Source organism: Heliangelus exortis, chromosome 1 (assembly GCF_036169615.1).
Source record: "Heliangelus exortis chromosome 1, bHelExo1.hap1, whole genome shotgun sequence".
In the NCBI taxonomy this organism is placed as follows: Eukaryota; Metazoa; Chordata; class Aves; order Apodiformes; family Trochilidae; genus Heliangelus; species Heliangelus exortis.
The window spans coordinates 103,844,669-103,865,696 of NC_092422.1; the positions used below are offsets into that span (position 1 = coordinate 103,844,669).

A 21,028-nucleotide genomic window follows, 5' to 3' on the forward strand; every position below is an offset into this window, starting at 1 on the left:
CACATACTAACATTTTTTGACAGATAAAAAAACTGCAAATAACCTTCTAGTTAAGCAGCAGACATAAGGGAAGGGGCGGGAGGGGGAGGGAAGGTTGGAATAAGCATGCAGAAATGCTGATTGGGTAAGGAAAGCTGGCAACCTTGTGATTTCTGCTTCACCCTTCAAACTGCTGACAGGCATCTACTTTGTATTCCGAGAACAGCAGGTTTGCAGCAGCTGCCTTCAGCTGGCAAGTAACTCCTCTTATAAACCTTCCAGTCACCCCTATGTTCTCCCAGGGGATGCACTATGGCTTTAGGAGCCTTGCAAAGAATGACTGGGAGGAAAGAATTTAAGGACAGGTCACTGAGAACCAAATGAATATGATCCTCTCCTCTTCCTCACCTGCTGGGACTCTAGGGTTCAGGCTCAACAAAGTATATATCGCCTTTCAGATACAGTGGAAGTTCACCCTCTTCAAACAGATTTGTTTAATCCAAAAGAGAATTACTTCCCTCTATTCATATTTAATACAATGGATCATTACTAAGCTAATGGTCATTAATAAATCACATGGCTGACATTTAAAGGCACACACTTATATCAGGAAGGATTTTTACAAGCTCATAAATACTGGTTTCACAAGCAATTTTAGCTCCTGAGCTAAGCTGGTACATATAACTACTTTATTCTTCTATGGCTATTCTAGCCTTACCTCAGTGTCTGGTTAGCCTACGTAGGAACAGATGATAAAACAGGATAGCTGAAAACAAACATGGAGCCTTCACTGAGAAAAGACATTTGTAAGATCAGTAAGAAAGCTGGGCCTTTCTAATGGATTTACAGATCAGTTTGGCCAATAAAGCAAAGGGCCACCTGCTCACTAGCAGGTGAAACACATCATCATTCCAAAGCCAAGTGAATCCTGTTTGAGTAAGAGAGATGGGCAGGATCTGTCTCTATCACTGGCCCATCTTTGTGTTTACTTAATGCACAAAGGCTCTTATTGCTGTCTGTAGCAACTAAAATACCCTTTGTTCCATCAGTTGCTCATTTGCTGAGTACTGTTACAGTGTTTAAATTAAAGACACATTTTGCTAAGTAACCCACATGGCAAACAGCAAGCAAATACCCTCCCAGTACAGTCAGAAAACCTGAACTCAAAAGCAGTAGTTAAACTCTAATCATCAAGCCTTCTTGCTGCCAGCGCTTAAAGCAATATAAAATGAACAGAACCAAAAATCATCTACGCATGCTCCTGCAAAACTGAAGAGCACCAACAATGTTCCCTTTTCTTTGAGTTGTCACTAGACAAATTAATATTAACATTTGTGATAAGGCTGCACAGACATTTTCCTCCATGCCTTCTAAACAAGATCTGTAGGATGATATATGTGCTTTTACAGACAAGGAAGTACTTACATTCTGGTCACCTAATCTAACATGCAATATCTGGGAGAAAGAGAAAGAGAAAGAGAAAGAGAAAGAGAAAGAGAAAGAGAAAGAGAAAGAGAAAGAGAAAGAGAAAGAGAAAGAGAAAGAGAAAGAGAAAGAGAAAGAGAAAGAGAAAGAGAAAGAGAAAGAGAAAGAGAATCTGTAGAAGAGGATAATTCCTCAAAAATAATGTTCACAAAGCAAAGATAATAGACACGTTATCTTGGGTGAAGAGCAGCTCCCTTTGTTTACAGGGTACTTGTTCAGCAATCGAAGGATAGTATTTTAACAGGTCAACTGAAATATCTTATATTTTAACAGCAATTATATATTAATTTACTGTGTTAAGATCTATAATGAACATGCAGTACAAGACATCATTTTCACCAATTTAAATGTAATACAATACACATAATCGAAGCTTCAAGTGTTCAAAAAGTTTTCCAATAATAGCTGCATATTGAAAAGAATGATAAAAGACAACACTTCTAACTGCAGCAAGAGCAACTTCCACAGAATAAGAAATATTAGTGATAAGCTGATAGATTCAGCTCAGCCCCTCAAGAAGGGCACTGAGTTGTCAATTCTACAAAATGAGCTTTAAAAACATCTGGACTGTAAGAAAGTAGTTACATGTCACAACTGAACCAATTCTATAACTGTTGGAATACAGAATTCTTTTCAGTTCAGCATGGCTGCAACTTTGGTTTCATTCACCAAAGTAAATTCACTTCTCTGAGAACAGGACTCCAAGTCTTCCATGCTTCCTTTTGAAGTCTTTTGTCAGGTCTGTGGCCATAAGGAGATGCCCACCCCACGGGACAGAGGGACGAACTGTGCCTGCTCTGGAAGGCAAGAGCTTGGCAGACTCACACAGGGCTACCAGCAAAGTTTGAGCTGAAATAGTGTGTAGTGTAGTTACACCAGTATGCCCACAGCACCTGAGAGTATCACCTGAGATGGGGTGTTTCCTGCACTAAAGGTATAAAAGAGCAGTCCCAAGGAAACCTACACGCCAGTTTTGAGAACCCACCCATGCTATTTTCCTTACTCCATGGTCTCCGACTGAATAATCTTTCAAGAGCTACTAATCAGCTTTCATTATCTCTAAATTGCTTTTTGCTTAATTTGCAATTAAGTACTAATATCCAAAGAGTAAGAAATTTATAAGGTAATTAACCATAATGAGTAACTTTCTAAAATACGATCAGCTGCTGGGTATCACCAGAAGTTTAAGTTTTTCCCAATATATCTTTTTTTCCTCATGTAGTTATGCAAGCTCAAAAATTAAGATTTATTTAGCAGAGGATGAACTTGCACCAGAAAATATTGTATGTGCCTATTCCTTCTCTGGAAGGCAGCAAGCCATACCAAAAAATACCAATTACTGTGGATTTAAAAGGTTTTAAGGTGACACTGACATGATGAAAGATCTATTTTTATGCATGTGAAGTATACTTCAAGTTCAGAGAGAGGGACACAGAGAGAAAGAGAGATCACACAAGCTGTAATCAGCTCATGTACAGGACTAGATTCTGCTCAGCATTTATAAATATCTCCTTGTAAAACACATTTCCTTTCCTCATTTTTCTATACCACTAAATGTTAGACAAGCAATGCCAAAAGCCTTCTTGAGTAGGTCAATGGCATATTAAGCGCTGCCCAAGTTAGAATATCAAAACAAATTGATGAGCTGTGTCCAAGGTTATATATGGTATATAACATTCTTTTTAAACCACTCCAGCATAATACCAAAAGGCTTTACTTATGTTAATGAGACCCATTTTTCCTAAGAAAGATTCTTTACTTATTTTACATATGTGTTATCTGATGCAACACAAGTACAAGTCCCTCATTACATTCAAAAAATTATCAGGAAAAAACCCTCTGCATCTGGGGTTGGATACACAAGAAACTGAATGTCAAACCTTTCAAGAGGATGAAATCTGATCCTCTTAACATTAGTCTAAATAGCTGGAAACTCATATTTCAGTGCTCTGAAACCATTCTTGATAAGAAAGTAAGGTGCACATCCTCTGAACACAACCAATAATTTATTTCATTAGCATTTCCCTACTTTTTGCTTCCTGTCAGAACCATAAGAGGAGTTACACTGTTTCTGTAGATTCATTAGCAGAGTAACTAGCATCCAAGTTTTGGGCGGTTTTCTTTGGCAGCAACCACAGAATAGTAAAACTTCAGGAATAGTAATGGTATTCTCAAGACTCTAATGACATATAATGTTTCAGTTAGACAATAAATCAACCACTTGGAGCTCTACAATACATTCAGCTGCTTAATGTTTCAGAGCTGCATAAAAGGAAGCTCTAAAAAGAAACTTTCAACACAAAATCGTTTCTTCTTGTTTGTACTTCAGTGTTTCACATTTCTGGTTTTTCTTGAAAACCATGTCCCAGTTTAGAAAGCCCATGCTTTCATGTACGCAAGGAAGAACTCACATACTGATGGGGGAAAAGGAGTTTATACAGAGAAAAGAAGTATTACACTTTCTGTGGATAAGGTTTCCAACAATCATTACATTGCTTAGTGGAATAGACAGTGCTAGCCTAAAAGCAGTATTTGTACTTTAGGATGAGTATGTCCATGTTGAACCAGTTTCCAGACCCCACTACACTCCATTCAGAGCAAGCATTTAGCAGGAGGGCTGGCTCTGCACCCCAGGGACTGTACCGATGCTGCACCCTGCAGGGCAGCACCATCTCAGGCACCATGGCACAATCCTCTCCCCTGCGATGCAAACATGAGGGCCACTATTCTGGTGGCAGAGCATCCCACACAATACTAGCCAGGATAATCTGTCTGGAGCCAGAATAATTTCTAACAGTAAGTCTGAGTCTCTAGTAAATTTGGGGGCAATAGTCTTTCAAGATGGCAAGAATCAAGACTTCCTGGAGACTAAGGATGCATTTTCTGAATGTTTTTGCTTTTCCAACAGGTAACTGCTACTGGTAAAGATCATCTTTAAAAGGGAACATGGATTTAATAAACTCAACTGAACAAAACAGTACATCAGAGGAACTATTCAAATGGGTGACATCCAAGATTCTCATTTCCATTACCCTCTCTGTACTTGCACTAATGACAACGGCCATCAATTCTCTCGTGATGACTGCAATAATTGTAACAAGAAAGCTTCACCACCCTGCCAACTATCTAATCTGCTCTCTCGCAGTGACAGATTTCCTTGTAGCAGTCCTAGTGATGCCCTTCAGCATTGTCTACATTGTAAAGGAGACCTGGATCATGGGGCAAGTAGTGTGTGACATTTGGCTGAGCGTGGACATTATGTGCTGCACGTGTTCCATCCTGCATCTCTCTGCCATTGCTTTAGACCGGTACAGAGCAATCACAGATGCTGTGGAATATGCACGGAAAAGGACACCTAAGCATGCTGGCATCATGATTGCTGTGGTATGGATCATATCCATTTTTATCTCCATGCCACCTTTGTTCTGGAGGCACCAGACAGCCAGCAGGGATGATGAATGCATCATCAAACACGACCACATTGTTTTCACCATTTACTGTACATTTGGCGCCTTTTATATCCCACTGGCCCTGATTCTGATCCTTTATTACAAGATATACAAAGCAGCAAAGACATTTCATAGAAGAAGCGTCAGCCGGATAGTAAGGGAGGAGGTAAATGGACAAGGCCTTTTGGACACAGGTGAAAGAAGCACCAAATCATCCTCAATGCCCAGCACAGCGGAGAAGACATCAGATCCCCTGGTGGACTGCGATAAAATCAATGTCACCCTACGAAGCCCCAGGTCTGAGTCAAAGCACGAGAAGTCCTGGAAAAAACAGAGAATCTCTAGTACAAGAGAGCGAAAGGCAGCAACTACACTGGGTCTGATCCTGGGGGCATTTGTGATCTGCTGGCTGCCTTTTTTTGTAAAAGAAGTTGTTGTTAATACCTGTGAAAGATGCCACATTTCAGAAGACATGTCTAATTTTCTAGCATGGCTGGGATATATAAATTCCCTTATTAACCCTCTAATCTACACAATCTTTAATGAAGACTTCAAGAAAGCCTTCCAGAAGCTTGTGCGGTGTAGGCAATATCTTTAAGAGCTTTTGTTCATATAAAAGCATACTCATTGTTTTTTTTAATGTGTATAAATTTGTATAATTGAGATGAGAGTTGTATGTAAGGAAAAGCACTAAGACTCTGCATTTACATTGACTTTTTTGTATGGATAGTAGTGGGAACATAAACTGCACAAGTTTTAAAGACCTGGATCATCTGGGATCCATTTTGCTTGGGGAAAAGAGATAGCAGATTTTTAGTTTCAATCCAGCTGGGATTTGCAGAGCTGCCTAGCTTAAAGCATTAGGTATTACCATGAACATGAAAGAAGTACACAAAGAAACAAAATGTAAAAAAAAAAGTAACCTTGGTCATCAATGAAATTTTAAGTAAAACCACACACAGGTTTTAAACCTCAAAAAAAAAAAAAAAAAAAAAAAAAAAAAAAAAAAAAAGAGAGAGAGAGAAAAAAATACATTTTGGAATTAAGATATAATTTTATTGGCTTGGCAAAGGTCTGCAACATAGACTGAAGCCATTTCTACCAAAGGGTAGTAGCTTTAAATGTGTCAAGCATCATCCTATGTTGATCAGCTGAGTGAAGCTTGCAACTCTGCCTTCTCCTGCAGATGAAGAACATCCCCGTGTTATGCCATCGCAGCACCCCAGCAGTAGGCAAAGTGTTCTCATGGGTAGCCAGGTAGCACTGTGAGCCCCTGCCACTGAACACCCCCTACAGACATGGGCATAGCCCCAGGAGAAACAGTGAAGCAGTTGGGGCATCCCTGGCTAGCTGGGTACAGCTAGTGCTTGGTGCTCTGAAACACTGCTTCAGCAAGGACTAGGGAGGGGGAGCTCATAAAGAGCAGCTGGTCTTCCTTATGGAGCTTATTAGAAGGGAGAGAAGCACAGGACACCCCTTACTTCATGTCCTCATCCCTACCTCACACACTGGGCCACCCAAACACAGCCAGCCAAACACAGTTTATGCCAGGACCCCCAGAGCACTGCCTATGGTGGGTGTCTTGGTGAAGGTGGCTGAAGGACACCTAATGAAGAATTCAGGCTGACGCCTCTGGCTCAGAGCGTTCAGCCCTCCACCCACAAGAAGCCCAATGTCCCCCGAGTCTTTCCTCAACTGCTTCAGGCACTAGAGCTGTGCACCCTCTTTCCAAGCAGGTGAGAAAGCATAAAATGACCACAGTGCTGGCAGCATGGGTCTCTGGAAAAGGCTGTGAAGCAGCTTCTCCAGTAAGGGCAGGGGGACTGACCCCTGTGCAGTGCATACCTAAACATCCTGTGGGATCCTGTGATATGCTGACTGGTTGGCACCTCTATCACCCCTCTTTACCCTACAGTATCTAATCCACATCTCCAATCACAGCAGAGCTAAAAGGACCTTGCCCTGGCCAGCTGGTTCAGTTAAAGATAACCACAATAAACAAATCCCTTTGTGGGTTGCCTCCTGAGGCCTCAAAGATGGCACCTTGGCCAATCTTGATTTACATGCTCTAGATGTCAAGCCACAGTGCTTATGAGTGCAAGAACAGCCCTTGCTCAAAATTAGTAGTGCAAGCTTGCCAAGTGCTAAGGATACTAACAGAGCAACAGACATTTACCCCTCAGTGCAGATGAGTCACTTAAAAGAGGCACCAGAACTCAGAGATGCATTTTGCACTTTTCAGGACAGATTCAGGCTGTGTCACTAAGACCCTGCCTTTGAATTCACTGGCAGCCATTCAGTGCTGTCTAGCAAGAACAGGGCCTTGATGTCCCTTACATGACCTACAAACCCCACTGTCAGCAGCAGCAGACTCCCGCAAAGGTACTCTGACTTGGCACATGGGCCAGTAGCTTAGAGACATCACCAAAAAGCTGAGACATAAAATCACTATGCACATTCTTGAGAAAGGCACCACTGGTCTTTGCCATTGCTCTTCCAAGAGACTTTCAGCAGTTTCCATTAGACAAGAAAACCCAGAAAGAAGCCATCATTGTACTTTCTCTCCCTTCCCTTTATTACAAACTCTAGAGCTTAATAATTTTTGTATTCTGCCCACCAGCTACCAGCTGATACAAATACTGTCAGAGGTATTTCTTGCAAGATTACAAGGTTTGAAACCTGAGGTATAGAACTAATTTGTTCCTGTCACTTTTAACTTACTGTATTCTGCTTTCACATCGAAGACCAAAAGAGATGCTATTCAGAAGTTGTAGAAATGGTGCATCTGCTTTACTGTTGATTTTAACCCAGCCAGCAATCTAGCACAAATCTCACTTGTCATGCCGTGTAGCTCTTGCACAGCCAAATTTTGAAGATACTAAGATGTGACAGAATGGAATTTAGCTCATGTTCAATGCAAGCTAGCTCACTTTACTACCACTGCAGTTAGAGTACAGCATCTGCAGCCCGTGACCTCAGCAATGGCTGCATTATGCTGAAAGAAAAAAAACTGCTTTAAACATCAGCTGCACTCCACTGTCAGTGGAAAGAGCCATGGAATTCAGCTTTCTAAAAGGATTAGCAGCAAAGAAAAAAAACCACTGAAACACTTAAGATTGGAGACTTTGGTTTCCTACATTTCCTGAATGCTGAGTCGTAACGCTGAATATCTAGAGGAAGGACTTCCCTGCTTCTCTCTTTATGACTTCTAGAGCATAAAGTATGGTTTTTAGCCTCTTACATGTAAGTTTGACAGTACCTTGTGAAATCAAAGTGGAAAAAAAAATTTCCTTGCTTTTGAGGGGAAAAGATACTTAAATTACTCGTATTTAAATAATAATGGATAAAGCTCAAAAAATGGAACGATATGTAGATAAACAGAAAATATCTGTCATTTATGCACTGCCAACAGCATTATACTCTGAATCTAATTAAGCTGCTAAACATTTCTCAAGGTGCAGGCTGGTTTCTTTTGTATCATTTTATATGAGCTGTATCTGCTCATCCTTCAACACCCAGTGGTGGAAGATGCAGCTACAAGAAATCTAAGCAAACATGTGGGTAGTTACCCTATTAAAAGCACTTGCAGCTTGTGGACCATCATTTCTTGGTGTCTGACTACAGCTCATCACTCATTCTCTAACAGAATCCATTGTGCCAAACACTTTACCACACAACCCCACACAGTATCATTTAATCTCTAGCATTTATCCTTGCATGAATAAGAAAAAAAATTAGTCCCTCTTTCAAAATGCATAAAGGTAAAGGTTTCTGTGTGATTCTCCTTTCCTCTCCCCATGAAGTACACTGGCATCCACTGAAGCTTAGCTCTGGATTCAGGAAGCAAGACAGAAAGATTTTATGCACCAGTGATAAGATTTTTTGCAAGTAGTTCTGTGTCCTGTGAGAGTTCAGTCTCAGCAAACAGAAAAAGATTATGGCTGGTTTCCTACTTCTAGAAGACTCTGTGTCTGTATTGCAGGGAAAGGATTTACATCTCCCCTAGGGTTTGCACAAAGCTTCCTGGATCCCTATCCCTGCTGCAGCTGCCCTCCCAGTTGCTGTTTGCTGCCCCCCATCCACCAACCAGTTTAGATTTCCTCTAACGCTCAGAGAACCAGATTTAGGAGCAGCTGATATTCTTCCACTTCAGATTTCTCAGAGAATGATTCCTGAGGCAGCTGTGAATGCTACCATCAGTACAGGTGGATGGCTTTTGCTACCAGCAAGCAGTTAAATACACCTGATTATCATGTACTCATTTACTTGCCTTTCCTCCCTGCCAGATGCTTTATTGGTGTCCTTTCCTCTGAATGGATAGCATATCTCTACAAAGGGCTTGGGGATACAAATATACTTTTTAGTGATGCAGTCACACTTGTTAACACATGACTGTACCACCCAGAAACACCCACCCCATCCAAATGTGCTTTTGGCAGTCACTGTCTTCAGCTGGTGTCTAATTGTTCTTAGTGCTAGAGAGGTACACAGAAATAACTATGTGCCAAATTATTTTCTCCAGTAGTTACAAACTCAGCACGTTATTTCTAGGCAACTGCACATTACTATTTGGCCTTGCATTTCAGATTCCCTTGCAGAAGGAAAATAGAAAATTATCACCCTAGCCATTGGAAGAAAGGGCTCTTGAATTCTGCACACCAACAAGTGAATGCTGTAAGAAATGCAAGAGGAAACTCTTGTAGCACCCTGTAAGGACTAAACATAAACCTAACAGTGTTTCATCTAGAAAACAGAGCTACAACAGTGCATGAGCAGCTCTTCTCTGACAGAACTACTGGGTCAATAGTCATCTACTGGTCAGAGCAGGCACTCACAAGCTGTCCAACACCCAAGTGAACAGTAAATAGCACCTGCTGGTGGCTCTCCTATTCCTTCTCCAAAAACCTGCTGCTGCACTACAGGTTACAGTACTACCAACAGCAGAACTGCTAAAAATTACCAGCGAGGTACTGATGTCTCCTCCCCTGTGAAATCTCCAAATTAATTAAATAGGTTATTTTTTTCAGGATTTTTCATTTGTTTTCTGGAGACCCTCGGTCAAATTCCTTATTTCTTCCTCAACCAGGAAGGCTAAATCTGTAGAAGAAACATAAGCATTTCTTTGTTCTAGTGCTCCTGGTCATCACTTAGTAACTCAAGAAATTAAAGTCTTGATGATACTGAGCTTGGCTAAGAAGCAAGATTACAGAGACAGAACAAACATAAGACAGCAGCACTGCCATGAATTGTCAAGGTTACCAACTGAATTCAAAACAGCCTTTTGGTATCAAATCCCTCACTCATAACAGATAGCAGTGACTGAAAGCAGCCTTATAGCCTCAGGAACTTTAACCAAAGTATGAGTTTCCTAAATTCCAGATGTCTGCTTCATGTTCAAGTGAGTTACATCTTAAGAAAGAACCTTGCAACTCAAGAAAATTTCAGAAGGAAATATTTTTCAGGAAAGGAAAAAGTACTGTGTTTCATTAGTCAAACTACAGTGGTACAATTACACATTAAAAATCTTGTTTCAGGCAGGCTAAAGTCAAAGAAAATTTTTATTGAATTTTGTTACTTTTTATCAAGTAGTAGCTTGAATTAATTGTATCTTCTCTTTAAAGCACATGTTTATTTACCGTGTAATTTTCAAGGTATTCATTGTTCCATACTAGATGGCCAACACTAAGAAAATAAGTTTCCCTTTCCACTCTAAAGCAAAATAGTTTCTATACATGTATGATACTTTCTGTCACCACATTAAAGGTTTTCCTGTTCTTCCCATACACTAATTGATATCAAATTTAGAGCAGTATTTTGCAGTCTGGGTTTAAAGATGAAAAACATGTCTAACACCACAGAAAGCACTAACTGCTAAGATAATGCTAGAAAAGCGATTAATCTTCTTGCTTCCAGTTTAGATCATGATTGGAAGTAGACATTTAATGCAATAGCTCTCTCTCTGCTGGCAGCACTCCAAGATGCAGAAGCTGTGGCTAATTTGTATGACAGCAAGCGTCTGCTAAGCAACTCACTTTTGGCTAAGCCTGTTTTCCCATATTTCACAGTACAAAGCTGCACAAAATAGTCCACAGCCATGAAATAAGAAATCAGCCAGTTTGCACACCACTTATTTCAACTCCGGCAGTCACCATAAGATGGTTGCTCCACAAATACATAACATTAACCACTAGGAGCAGAGCTGTGTCTTCATCCAGAACAAAAATCTTTCACACCCATCTATTATTTCAGAGGTAGCCCCGAGGTAGCCTGAACAGACTCGTAAATGGGTGGGCTCAATACACACCATCACTCTTCCCCAGCCAGGTGCAAAAAGAGATCTCTTCAACGATAATGCCACCAGCAGCAAGCTTAGTCAGTACTAGCTAGTAACAAAACACTGAGCAGTCCAGCAGCTGGCACATCTTCCTTGGCAAGGGGAGTTCATCCAGATATCAACAGTCCCTTAACATCAGTTCCTGCAGCTTACTGTCCATCCTAACTGGGGTGGGCTCTTTCAGCCCTTCTGGCATGTTTAGCAAGACAGTGTGGAACTACTTCATCAGCTTTGCTGGGCAGTACAGAGTCTGCATGCCCTGACATCATAAAGTTCAGCTCTGAAGCTTGAGGTCATCATTCAGCTTGGGTAAATGCAAAAATATTGGAATTTAAGGTTCTAAATATTCATGGGTTTAGGTCGTGGATTTTTCTTCCACACCTACTTTGACAGCAAGTGAACTGTGGTTATTTTGAATCCAAAAGAGCTTTCTAAGCAAGATGTATCTATAACAGCTAAGCATAAGCTTACTTTTCACACATATAAATATAATTTATATTGCCACTGGATTGTTTGTAACCTCATTAATTGATGGTCCTTTGCATGTTCACAAGTATTTCTCCCATATTGAACTGTGGAAGAAATATTAATTAACTGAGGTAGGTAAGAGGTCTTACTTCCCTTTTACAGGTAGAAAACCAGAAGTGGAGGGAAGCAGGCACCCAGCACCTCAATGTGGGTGAGGTCCTGGGGTGCCATTCAGCAAACAAAAGAAGAGAAGGGAACAACGGGTGTTTTCGAAGCTAGCGCAAAAATCACAGAATCACATAATGGTTCAGGGTGGAAAGGACCTCTGGAGCTCATCTTATCCAACCCCCCTGCTCAAGCAGGGGCACCCAAAGCCAGTTCCCCAGGAAAATGTCCAGACAGCTTTTTAACAGCTTCAAGGATGGAGACTCCGGTGTTTCTCTGAGCAACCTGTGTCAATACTCAAGTCACCCTCACAGTAAGAAAGTGTTCCTCATTCAGATGGATTCTCCTGTTTCAGACCCATTTTCTCTTGTCCTATTACTAGGCCCCACTGAAAAGAGCCTGGATCCATCTTCTGTGCACCTTCCTTTCAGTGTATATATATTGGTAAGTTTTCCCTGAGCCTTCCCTTCTCCAACCTGAATAGTCCCAGCTCTCTCAACCTTTCCTCATAGGAGAGATGCTCCTGGCTCTCCATCATCTTAGTGACCATTTGCCAAGTATGTCCATGTCTCTCCTGTACTGAAGAGCCTAGAACTGTACTGAGTGCTCCAGGTGTGGCCTCTACAGTGCTGAGCAGAGGGGAAGGATCACCTCCCTTGACCTCTTGGCAACACTCCTCCTAATGCAGCCCAGGACACCACTGGCCTTCTTTGCCAAAAGTGCACATTGCTGGCTCAGCTTTGTGTACACCAAGATGTCCCAGGTCCCCTTTTACCAAGCTGCTTTCCAGCTTGTCAGCCTGCAGCATATTCGAGTTCATGGGGTTCCTCCCCAGGTGCAGGATGTTAAGCATTCCCTTGTTGAACTGCATGAGAGGGGAAGGAGGAGGAGGACAGAGACAAAGACTGAGCTGTTTTCTCATTATGGATCCAAGCAGCCCTGAAATAAACGTACTTGAACACATCAGAGCTCAGATCCAACTAACAGAAGTGCCAGTTCACCTTGAAGATGCCTGGCATCTCCCAGGAACTGAGCACAGAGGGAGAGTAGGATTTTTTGTCATCTCCATCCCACATAGGGTCAGTACAGCACTGTATCTGAGTGCACTGGATCCTTTTCAAAGACTGTGTGACAATACCAGTCAGCACCAGGCACTCATAGCAGGTAACACCGGGAAATTGCAGGTACTAAGACTTTAAAGACTACAAAATGCAGACAAAAAAATTGAGTAGTACGAAAGCACACCTTTTAAATTCTTACCTACTTTTCAATGCCACCTTCTCAAAGCCATCATGAGCCCAGGAAGAATGTTAAACCAAGACTTAGTCCCTTTGCTTTTGACATGCCCAGAGATACATGCTCAGCTTGCTTTATATTCCACAAATACAAGTTACATAAAGTCAAACTACTACCATGTTTCCTACCTCTCCTTGTTAAATACCCTGGTGTATGCCAATCTTCCCCAGCCCCTGCCAGCCAGGCCTCAGACTGTGTCTCCAGCTCACTGAACATGGAGTTAAAGCACTTCATAACCAATTCACTACACCACTTCTCTTTTTTCTTTGACTGGATAAGAATAATAAAAAGCAACTGAAACACCTTCCAAGCTCCCAGCCTGTGAACAAGACAGAAAAAATAGTCTAGATTCAACAAAAAAATAAATCAAGAAACATTTCTCTGGACCACCCCTTCTATTCACTCCACTCCATGCTTTGATTATTCTTACCTGCCACAAAACTCACACTGTGAATGAAGGGTAAGAACTATTTCAGAAAAAGACTTATTTTGTGCTACTGGGAAAAGAGCTCATCTACAGACCCTTCAGGGGAATGAGGAAGGCCATGAAATGCTAACCTGTTCCACCTTCTTTCCTTCTTAGCCACGCAAGGAAAACCAAAGAGAAATGTGCAGACAAGGAAACACAGCACAGAAGAATGAAGTGCCAGAGAGAAGGAGAGAAGCCAGAGCAGCAGAGCAGGACTTCACCCAGGACTGGGTTTGGCCTCTGCTGGGAGGGAAGCTGCCAAGGGGCAACTTTGCGTGGGTCAGACCTTGCTCTCTTGGATTCGGGCACTAGAGACCAAAAAGCCGTGTTCTCCCCCCAGCCACCATCCTGCAGGCCCGGGGAGGCACGGAGGGGGGGGCAAAACCTAGGACAGAAAAAAAATAAAATAAAATAAAATAAAAATAAATAAAAAAAAAAAAAAAAAAAAAAGAGAAGCAGGGTGGCAGCTCACCCCTCTGCTCCAGAAAGCACCTTGGCTGTGACAGGGTCCGAGCCGCTGCGGAGTTCAGGCGCGGTTACGTGTATGAGAAGGGCTTTGAAAATAAAACCCCGTCGATCTAAGGGCCAGAAATCAGGCGGTGTGCAGACCCGAGAGTCTGGAAACACACAGGAGTTACAAGAGGGAGTTTTTAAATCGTCCTGGCCATCCCAGGCCGTTCGTGCCGCAGGAGACCTGCCTCAGTGTCTGCGTTTGGGTCACGCCCGCTCACCAAGAACCCCAGCCCCACACCCCGGGCCGCGGGGCACACCTGGGGAAGCCGTGGTCTAGGGGGAGGAAGCCGTGGCGAGGGGGGTGAAGCCAGCAGGCGGATAAGAGCGGCGGCTGCGAAGCGACCGTTTCCCGGGCGGGCGGTTCCCCCTAGCGGCCCCGCAGCGCGGTCTCTCCGCTCGCTTCCTGCCTCCGCCGGCCCCGCGGATTACTCAAAGCGTCGGCCCCGCCGTACCCCGGCGGGACAGAGTCCTCCCCTGCCTCCGCTCTTCGCACCAGAAGCCTCGTTACCACACCGGCAGTCCCCTCTCGCAAGCTGGGCTGCTGCCCTTGCCTCTGTTCCGCAGCTTTCCTCCCACCCCGTCACTGGCCTGCCTGCAGGGTCAGCTTCTGCGGCAGCCTGGGCCCGCCTGGCTGAAAAACCCCCCTCCCAGCTGGGCATCAGCGAGCACAGCTCTGCAGGCATTCCCCGGGGATGTGAGCGCACCTTGGGGTGGGGGTTAGCACCTGGCACAAAGGGCTGGAAGAGTCGGGCAGCCATCAGTGTGGGATCCCTCTGCTTCCCAGCAAGGTTCTCAGGCCCCATGGGTCTGCCTGCACTCCCCTTCATCAGGGGATGTCTGGTAATTTGGAGACTTACTGAAGCTAGGGACACATTATTGACACACCCGTGCATAAAGAAAAATTTCAGTTGAAGGTCGATTGCCATGCACAGCAGCAGAATGGAACATTTCCTGGAAGATAAAACCGAGATGAGCCACAGAACACGCAGCAGTTTGGAGACTGGGTAGGAGGGAGAAATTTACCTCCCAGGAAACACAGCTGTCAGAAGCAAGGGAGGCTTCTTAGGACAGAAAAGGCAACATGACACTTGCTCCCCCTCATTGCTGCTTTAAGATTGAGGTAGCTTATGTCTCTAACATTTTTTGTTAACTGTATGAGACTCTAGGGAATTTCAATTGAAGCTGACAAGTCTGGAGAGTTCAGCAATGTTTGTGAGACCTCCCAAGCAAAGGTCAGGAATGGCTGTCCTTAAAAATGATGCGCAGAAACAGTTTGAAAACTGCTTGGGGATGCACACACACATACCTGTTCAAATCACCAGAGATCAGCTCCACTGTTAATGTCTAATAGTATAGGTCTCAGATGTTGTTTAAAAATTTCTAGAATATTTTTAGAGAAGCTGTTCCTTTTGTCACAAGAAATACCAAGCATGAAGGAAATAGCAATTCACCTCTCCACTTGACATTATTGACAATAACTATTTTTGATTTAGACTTGAGGTTAATAGGCTAGAGGTTTCTTTCACAGTTGCTCTTCACCACCTTTTCCTGTCACACAGTACTGTGTAAAGTGGCCAAAATGTCTTCGTTTCGAAAAGATTTAACTCCTCTCATGCTGAACTGGTGCAACAAAGAACAAGTCAGTGAAGAACTGTGCCCTGAAACTGTAGACTGGTCAATGACTGGAATCTCATTCTAGGACTTCAACATAAGTTAAATTTTAATGTCTTCATATATTTTCTGTTAAAATCTACTGGCAGGATCCCTGGATTTGATGCCATAGTGAGAAGCAGGTTACAAATCATCCAGGTTTGTAGGGCAGTGGGCACGTAAGACGAACACATTCACCAAAGCAGCAGCCCGGGAATTGTAATATTCATCTCCCCTCTTTGCAGGGCTGCATCTGGAGTACCTGGTTCTGAGCTAACTGCGTCAGTGGATGTGTGATTATAGCCCAAGAGGTGTACTCCATCAATAAATGTTGTGTGAAGCCGCCTGAAACTCAGACAGCAACACACTCGCAGTTTTTGGCTTTTTATGACTGCCTCAACAGAGAGGCAGGTAGATGGAGAAGAAAGATGGAAATAAAGAGATGAAATGTAGTACAATAGAGAAGCAATATAGAGGCTGGAAGGAGGAAGTATTGAAATTAACAGATGTCTTTGCTGTGTTCCTGCCACACAGCAGGATCACACTAGAGAAAAGGAGAGAAAAATGGACTGAAGAGTTTCCCATATGACAAACCCAAGTACTTGCAGAAAGTCCTGTCTGAGGATTCCCTGGCCAGCTTTGAGAAAAAGAGAACAATCAAGAAAAGAAAAAAAAAATATTTGGGAATATCTGAGATGTGATCTGGATGTAATATAAATGCAAACTGCAGATACTGAACAGAGAAGCCTTAAAGTCTCATCTGAGACTTGAAAAAGTACAAAAATAAACATGTATAGGCCACATAAATGTGTATATAAACACAGAGCAGAAGTTTCACAAATTATTCTTTCTAAAGTTAGAAATTACCAAATATAAGTGATACATGATAGCATTTTTTTTTCTGAGCAAGAAAAAAAGTGAGGAGCTGAAAGGACTGCATCTAATTCTTCTGTCATTTTTCATGCTACAAAAGTTTCTGTCTTGCATGACCTAATCATTGTTTTATACCTCAGTTCTTTCGTCGGTCCCTGTCAGCTGTTCAGTTCCACTGCTGTTACTGGGAAAGTGAACATAGAACTGTTCATGCAATTCAATTGCAGATTGAATTTTTTTTTTTTTTAATTTGTTTTTTTTTAGTATAGGCAGCACAGGAGCCACTTGAGCTGCCTCAAAAAGTGGAATAGAAAATTATGATACATTTTCTGATGGCTGTGCTTCTGTCAGGATCTCTTTTTTGTTTTGGTTTGGGTTTTTTTTTTTTTTTTTCTGTCACGTATGCTCTCTTTCACGGTCATACAGACAAAAAAATCACCAGACCTGGAAATTTCTTTCCAAGTGTTGTTGAGTTCTAAGAGGGAGGTAAAAAATCAAACAAAAGATTACTCTAAGTCTTTCTTGAGTTTCCTCAGAGTTATCTATGCTGCATTTCCAAGGAAATACACAGTGGCAGTATGACCCCATCTCATTCCCTTCTGCTGCAGGATATATTACTGTAAAGGAAGCCAGACTCAGCTAATTACAAATGTTTAGACACCCTAAGGACAATCTAGCTATAAATTGTAAACAGCTCACATTTTGGGGTTTTTTTAGGAAGCTGTACAAAGAATAACTTTACATTCAACATAGTCATAAGGTGGACAAACCACATCCTCCTATTCAATAGCCCAAGGAAGCATGGTTAGGGGTTTTTGCCAGGTAGTATTATTCACCATAGTTGGCATTCATTTTATGCAGAAACAGCAGAGACTCTTTCTACCTGAAACATTTCCCCATATAAGCAGCAAATATGAAATAGACTCCTTCCCTTGTCCTCCTGTCCCAGCTTACTTCTTGCTGTCAGTACATGACAGACACAAACAAATATTCAAGCATGGAAGGTCTCCCTGCTTAAGCATCATTCCTGGAGTTTCATTGCTGAAACAAGCCAGAAGTTCAAACGATATCATCAGCATTGCAGGAGATCATAGATATAAAATGAACTAACTTCTCTGTATTACAGAAAGTATCTGTCAAAGGCCTCAAGGTAAAATGAAGAAAGTTAATGATCTAAAACATTTAAGGACAGCAGCTTCCCCAGGCCTTGTAAGAGGAAATGAAGATAGATGGTGAGCCCACTCTGCTGAATGTGGCTTGAAGCACAAGCAAAAGGAGTCAAATCCACAATCCAGCAACTAGGGAGACCATTTTCCCAACAATTCTTTCTCTGTTCAGCTGTGCTCGTGTCCCCTCTGCCTGCAACTGCAGACAGACAAATGCAGGGACATGCTGGCTCTCAGGGACATGCTGGCTCTCAGGGACATGCTGGCTCTCAGGGACGTGCTGGCTCTCGGGGACATAGAATCATAGAATCATAGAATTGGCTGGGTTGGAAGGGACCTCAGAGATCATCAAGTCCAACCCTTGATCCACTACCGCTGCAGTTACCAGACCATGGCACTGAGTGCCACATCCAGTCTCTTTTTAAATATCTCCAGGGACGGAGAATCCACCACTTCCCGGGGCAGCCCATTCCAATGCTTGATCACCCTCTCAGTAAAGAAATTCTTTCTAATGTCCAACCTAAACCTCCCCCGGCACAACTTGAGACCGTGCCCTCTCGTCTTGCTGAGGGTTGCCTGGGAAAAGAGACCAACCCCCACCTGGCTACCCCCTCCTTTCAGGGAGTTGTAGAGAGTGATGAGGTCTCCCCTGAGCCTCCTCTTCTCCAGGCTGAACAGCCCCAGCTCCCTCAGCCTCTCCTCATAGGGTCTGTGCTCGAGTCCCTTCACCAGCCTAGTTTCCCTCCTTTGGACCTGCTCCAGGATCTCAATCTCCTTCCTGAACTGAGGGGCCCAGAACTGGACACAGTACTCAAGGTGTGGCCTCGCCAGTGCTGAGTACAGGGGCAGAATCCCTTCCCTGGACCTGCTGGCCACGCTGTTCCTGATCCAGGCCAGGATGCCATTGGCCTTCTTGGCCACCTGGGCACACTGCTGGCTCATGTTCAGCTTCCTGTCAATCCAGACTCCCAGGTCCCTCTCTGTCTGGCTGCTCTCAGCCACTCTGTCCCCAGCCTGGAGCTCCCCATGGGGTTGTTGTGGCCAAAGTGCAGGACCCGGCACTTGGCCTTGTTGAACCTCCTCCCATTGGAATCAGCCCAACTCTCCAGTCTGTCCAGGTCCCTCTGCAGAGCCCTCCTGCCTTCCAGCTGATCGACACTTCCCCCCAGCTTAGTGTCATCTGCAAACTTGCTGGCTCTCGGGGACATGCTGGCTCTCGGGGACATGCTGGCTGAGGTCACCAGAGGCAGGGAAAGGCCAGCCCACACACACAGCCAAGGCACCTGCCAGGCCTGTTTCTAGATAGTACCTCCACTTGAATAAAAGCCTTACTTCCTGTAGAGGCTGCTGTCATTTAGCTGTGCTAAATTATGAGCACTTGTGAGACTTGACTGCCTTTTTTATGCATGGAAATCCCCTGCTGACCAATTAGTACAACTTGCCATTTGCTTAGCGTCATGCTGTGGGAGCAATGCATAGCAGGCCAGCATGAATATGCTCTGGATGACTCTGATCTTTGTTGCCAAGAAGAGGCATGAAGCTTCCCTCAGCAATGCATTTTCTGGTAGGGTTGTATATACATTTAAAGGATTGCTAATTTACCTAAAATGTAAATATAAAATAATCCCTTACTAATCCAGCAAGAGACCATCATCTCTAATACCGTTTCACTCCTGGTTTTTTAGGGGTGCATTTTCTCCTTTCACACACTGCCCCACACATTTTGGTGGTTTCCTTGCTTTAATCTCATCATCATTATTTCCGCCCCACCTCATTCTGGTGCCACCCACTTCACAGGTGCCCACTGTTTTGCCCAGAGAGGCTTCACAGACCACAAGGCAGCCAGAGTCTGATATGTAGCTCTTACTTGTAGAGTCACTGCCCACAAATTCATGATTTTCCATTTGCACATTTTCAAGTGTGACAAGAGATCAAAATTTAAAATCTAGAGGTTTTTCAAGCATAAACCAGAAAAGTACAGGAAAAAAAGATCCCCTATCCCCAAAAAGCAAAAAAAAAAAAAAAAAAAAAATGTTCCCCAAGAAAACTGAGATAAAAGAAAAAGAAACTGTCGATAAACCAGACATTTGTCTGAATGACAGTGCTATCAGGCAGCAGTTTTCTCCATCAGGTGGTTGTTTTGTTCAGAGGTAGCTGGGGAATTTCTTCCTTCCAGACTGCTTCTCCCTGAAGTTCATCAAATCTAAAGGTATTAGCCAGTGTCTTTTATGGACAGCCTTTATAGCTATGGGGGATAAGTGCACTGTGTGATCTCCTTGCTGATCTACTCATCTCTTTTCTAAGTTGGTTAAATATATGACTAGGCCCAAGTTATAACAGTCTAGCCACAAAATTCAAGCAGTGCCAGAGCAATTCATTAAGTACTTTGTTTCCAGTTTTAACAAACAAGAGAGAGTCTTACTTACAAGAGACTTAGCTGAAAGCAAAATTACAAGACAGAAAATTAGCACCATCCTGGCCCAAACCAGGGCGTAAGCTCATCCCACTCCTCCATTTCACAGGTTTGTAGGTTTTCTACAACCTTTTTCTGCACTAAGAGATTAACAGTTGAAAAGATACTTGTATTAGTAAAACCAAGGTTTGAGTCAGCAGCAGTGTTCACATCTTTAACCCCCTGAGATGCATGTTATGGGTATCCTTACATTCTGTGTTTACAGAGGACATGATAAACTGATAGAAATATTGAAACAATCCAGCCTTAAACATTAGGACCCTTGGAAGTATTTCCTGCTTCTGTTGAGCTCTATTATTTAAGACATTCCCCCTTGCTGTAGTGTGTGAGGTCTTCCATATCTTTTACAGTGATTAAAATAATGCATCTCCATGAGAAGCAAGAAAGTGCTGTTGTCCTCAGTTAGAAAAGAAGAATAAAAGCAGAATGAGAAGCAACTTGCCTGGGATTACAGAAGAAAACAGCAGCAACAAATTAAACTCAAGTCTCCTCACTTTCTATGGCCTTATCTTATTCTCTTCTTAGGATTCATTATAGCATTTTTTTAGGTCTGTAGATTGTTGAAGTCAGAAAACAAGCAAGGAAACTCCTTTGACATAAAAATGCAGAGTCTAGAGTAGGCATTTCTGAAAGAATACACAGATATTTATTATTTTAACTAGTTATTTTTATTTTTATTATCATTCTTTTTAACTCCTACTGTTGAAA

General features: G+C 42.8%; 1 protein-coding gene across 1 annotated transcript in view; it reads left to right on the top strand.

Moving 5' to 3' along the window:
- HTR1F (5-hydroxytryptamine receptor 1F) overlaps positions 1 to 5,815 on the top strand; it is a 110,036-nt gene extending 104,221 nt beyond the window's left edge. The window contains exon 3 of the mRNA XM_071756122.1: positions 4,373 to 5,815. Coding sequence (XP_071612223.1) covers positions 4,411 to 5,511 — 1,101 coding nt within the window. The 5' untranslated portion in view covers positions 4,373 to 4,410 and the 3' untranslated portion in view covers positions 5,512 to 5,815. The remainder of the gene's footprint in view (positions 1 to 4,372) is intronic.
- Positions 5,816 to 21,028: the final 15,213 nt, after the last annotated feature.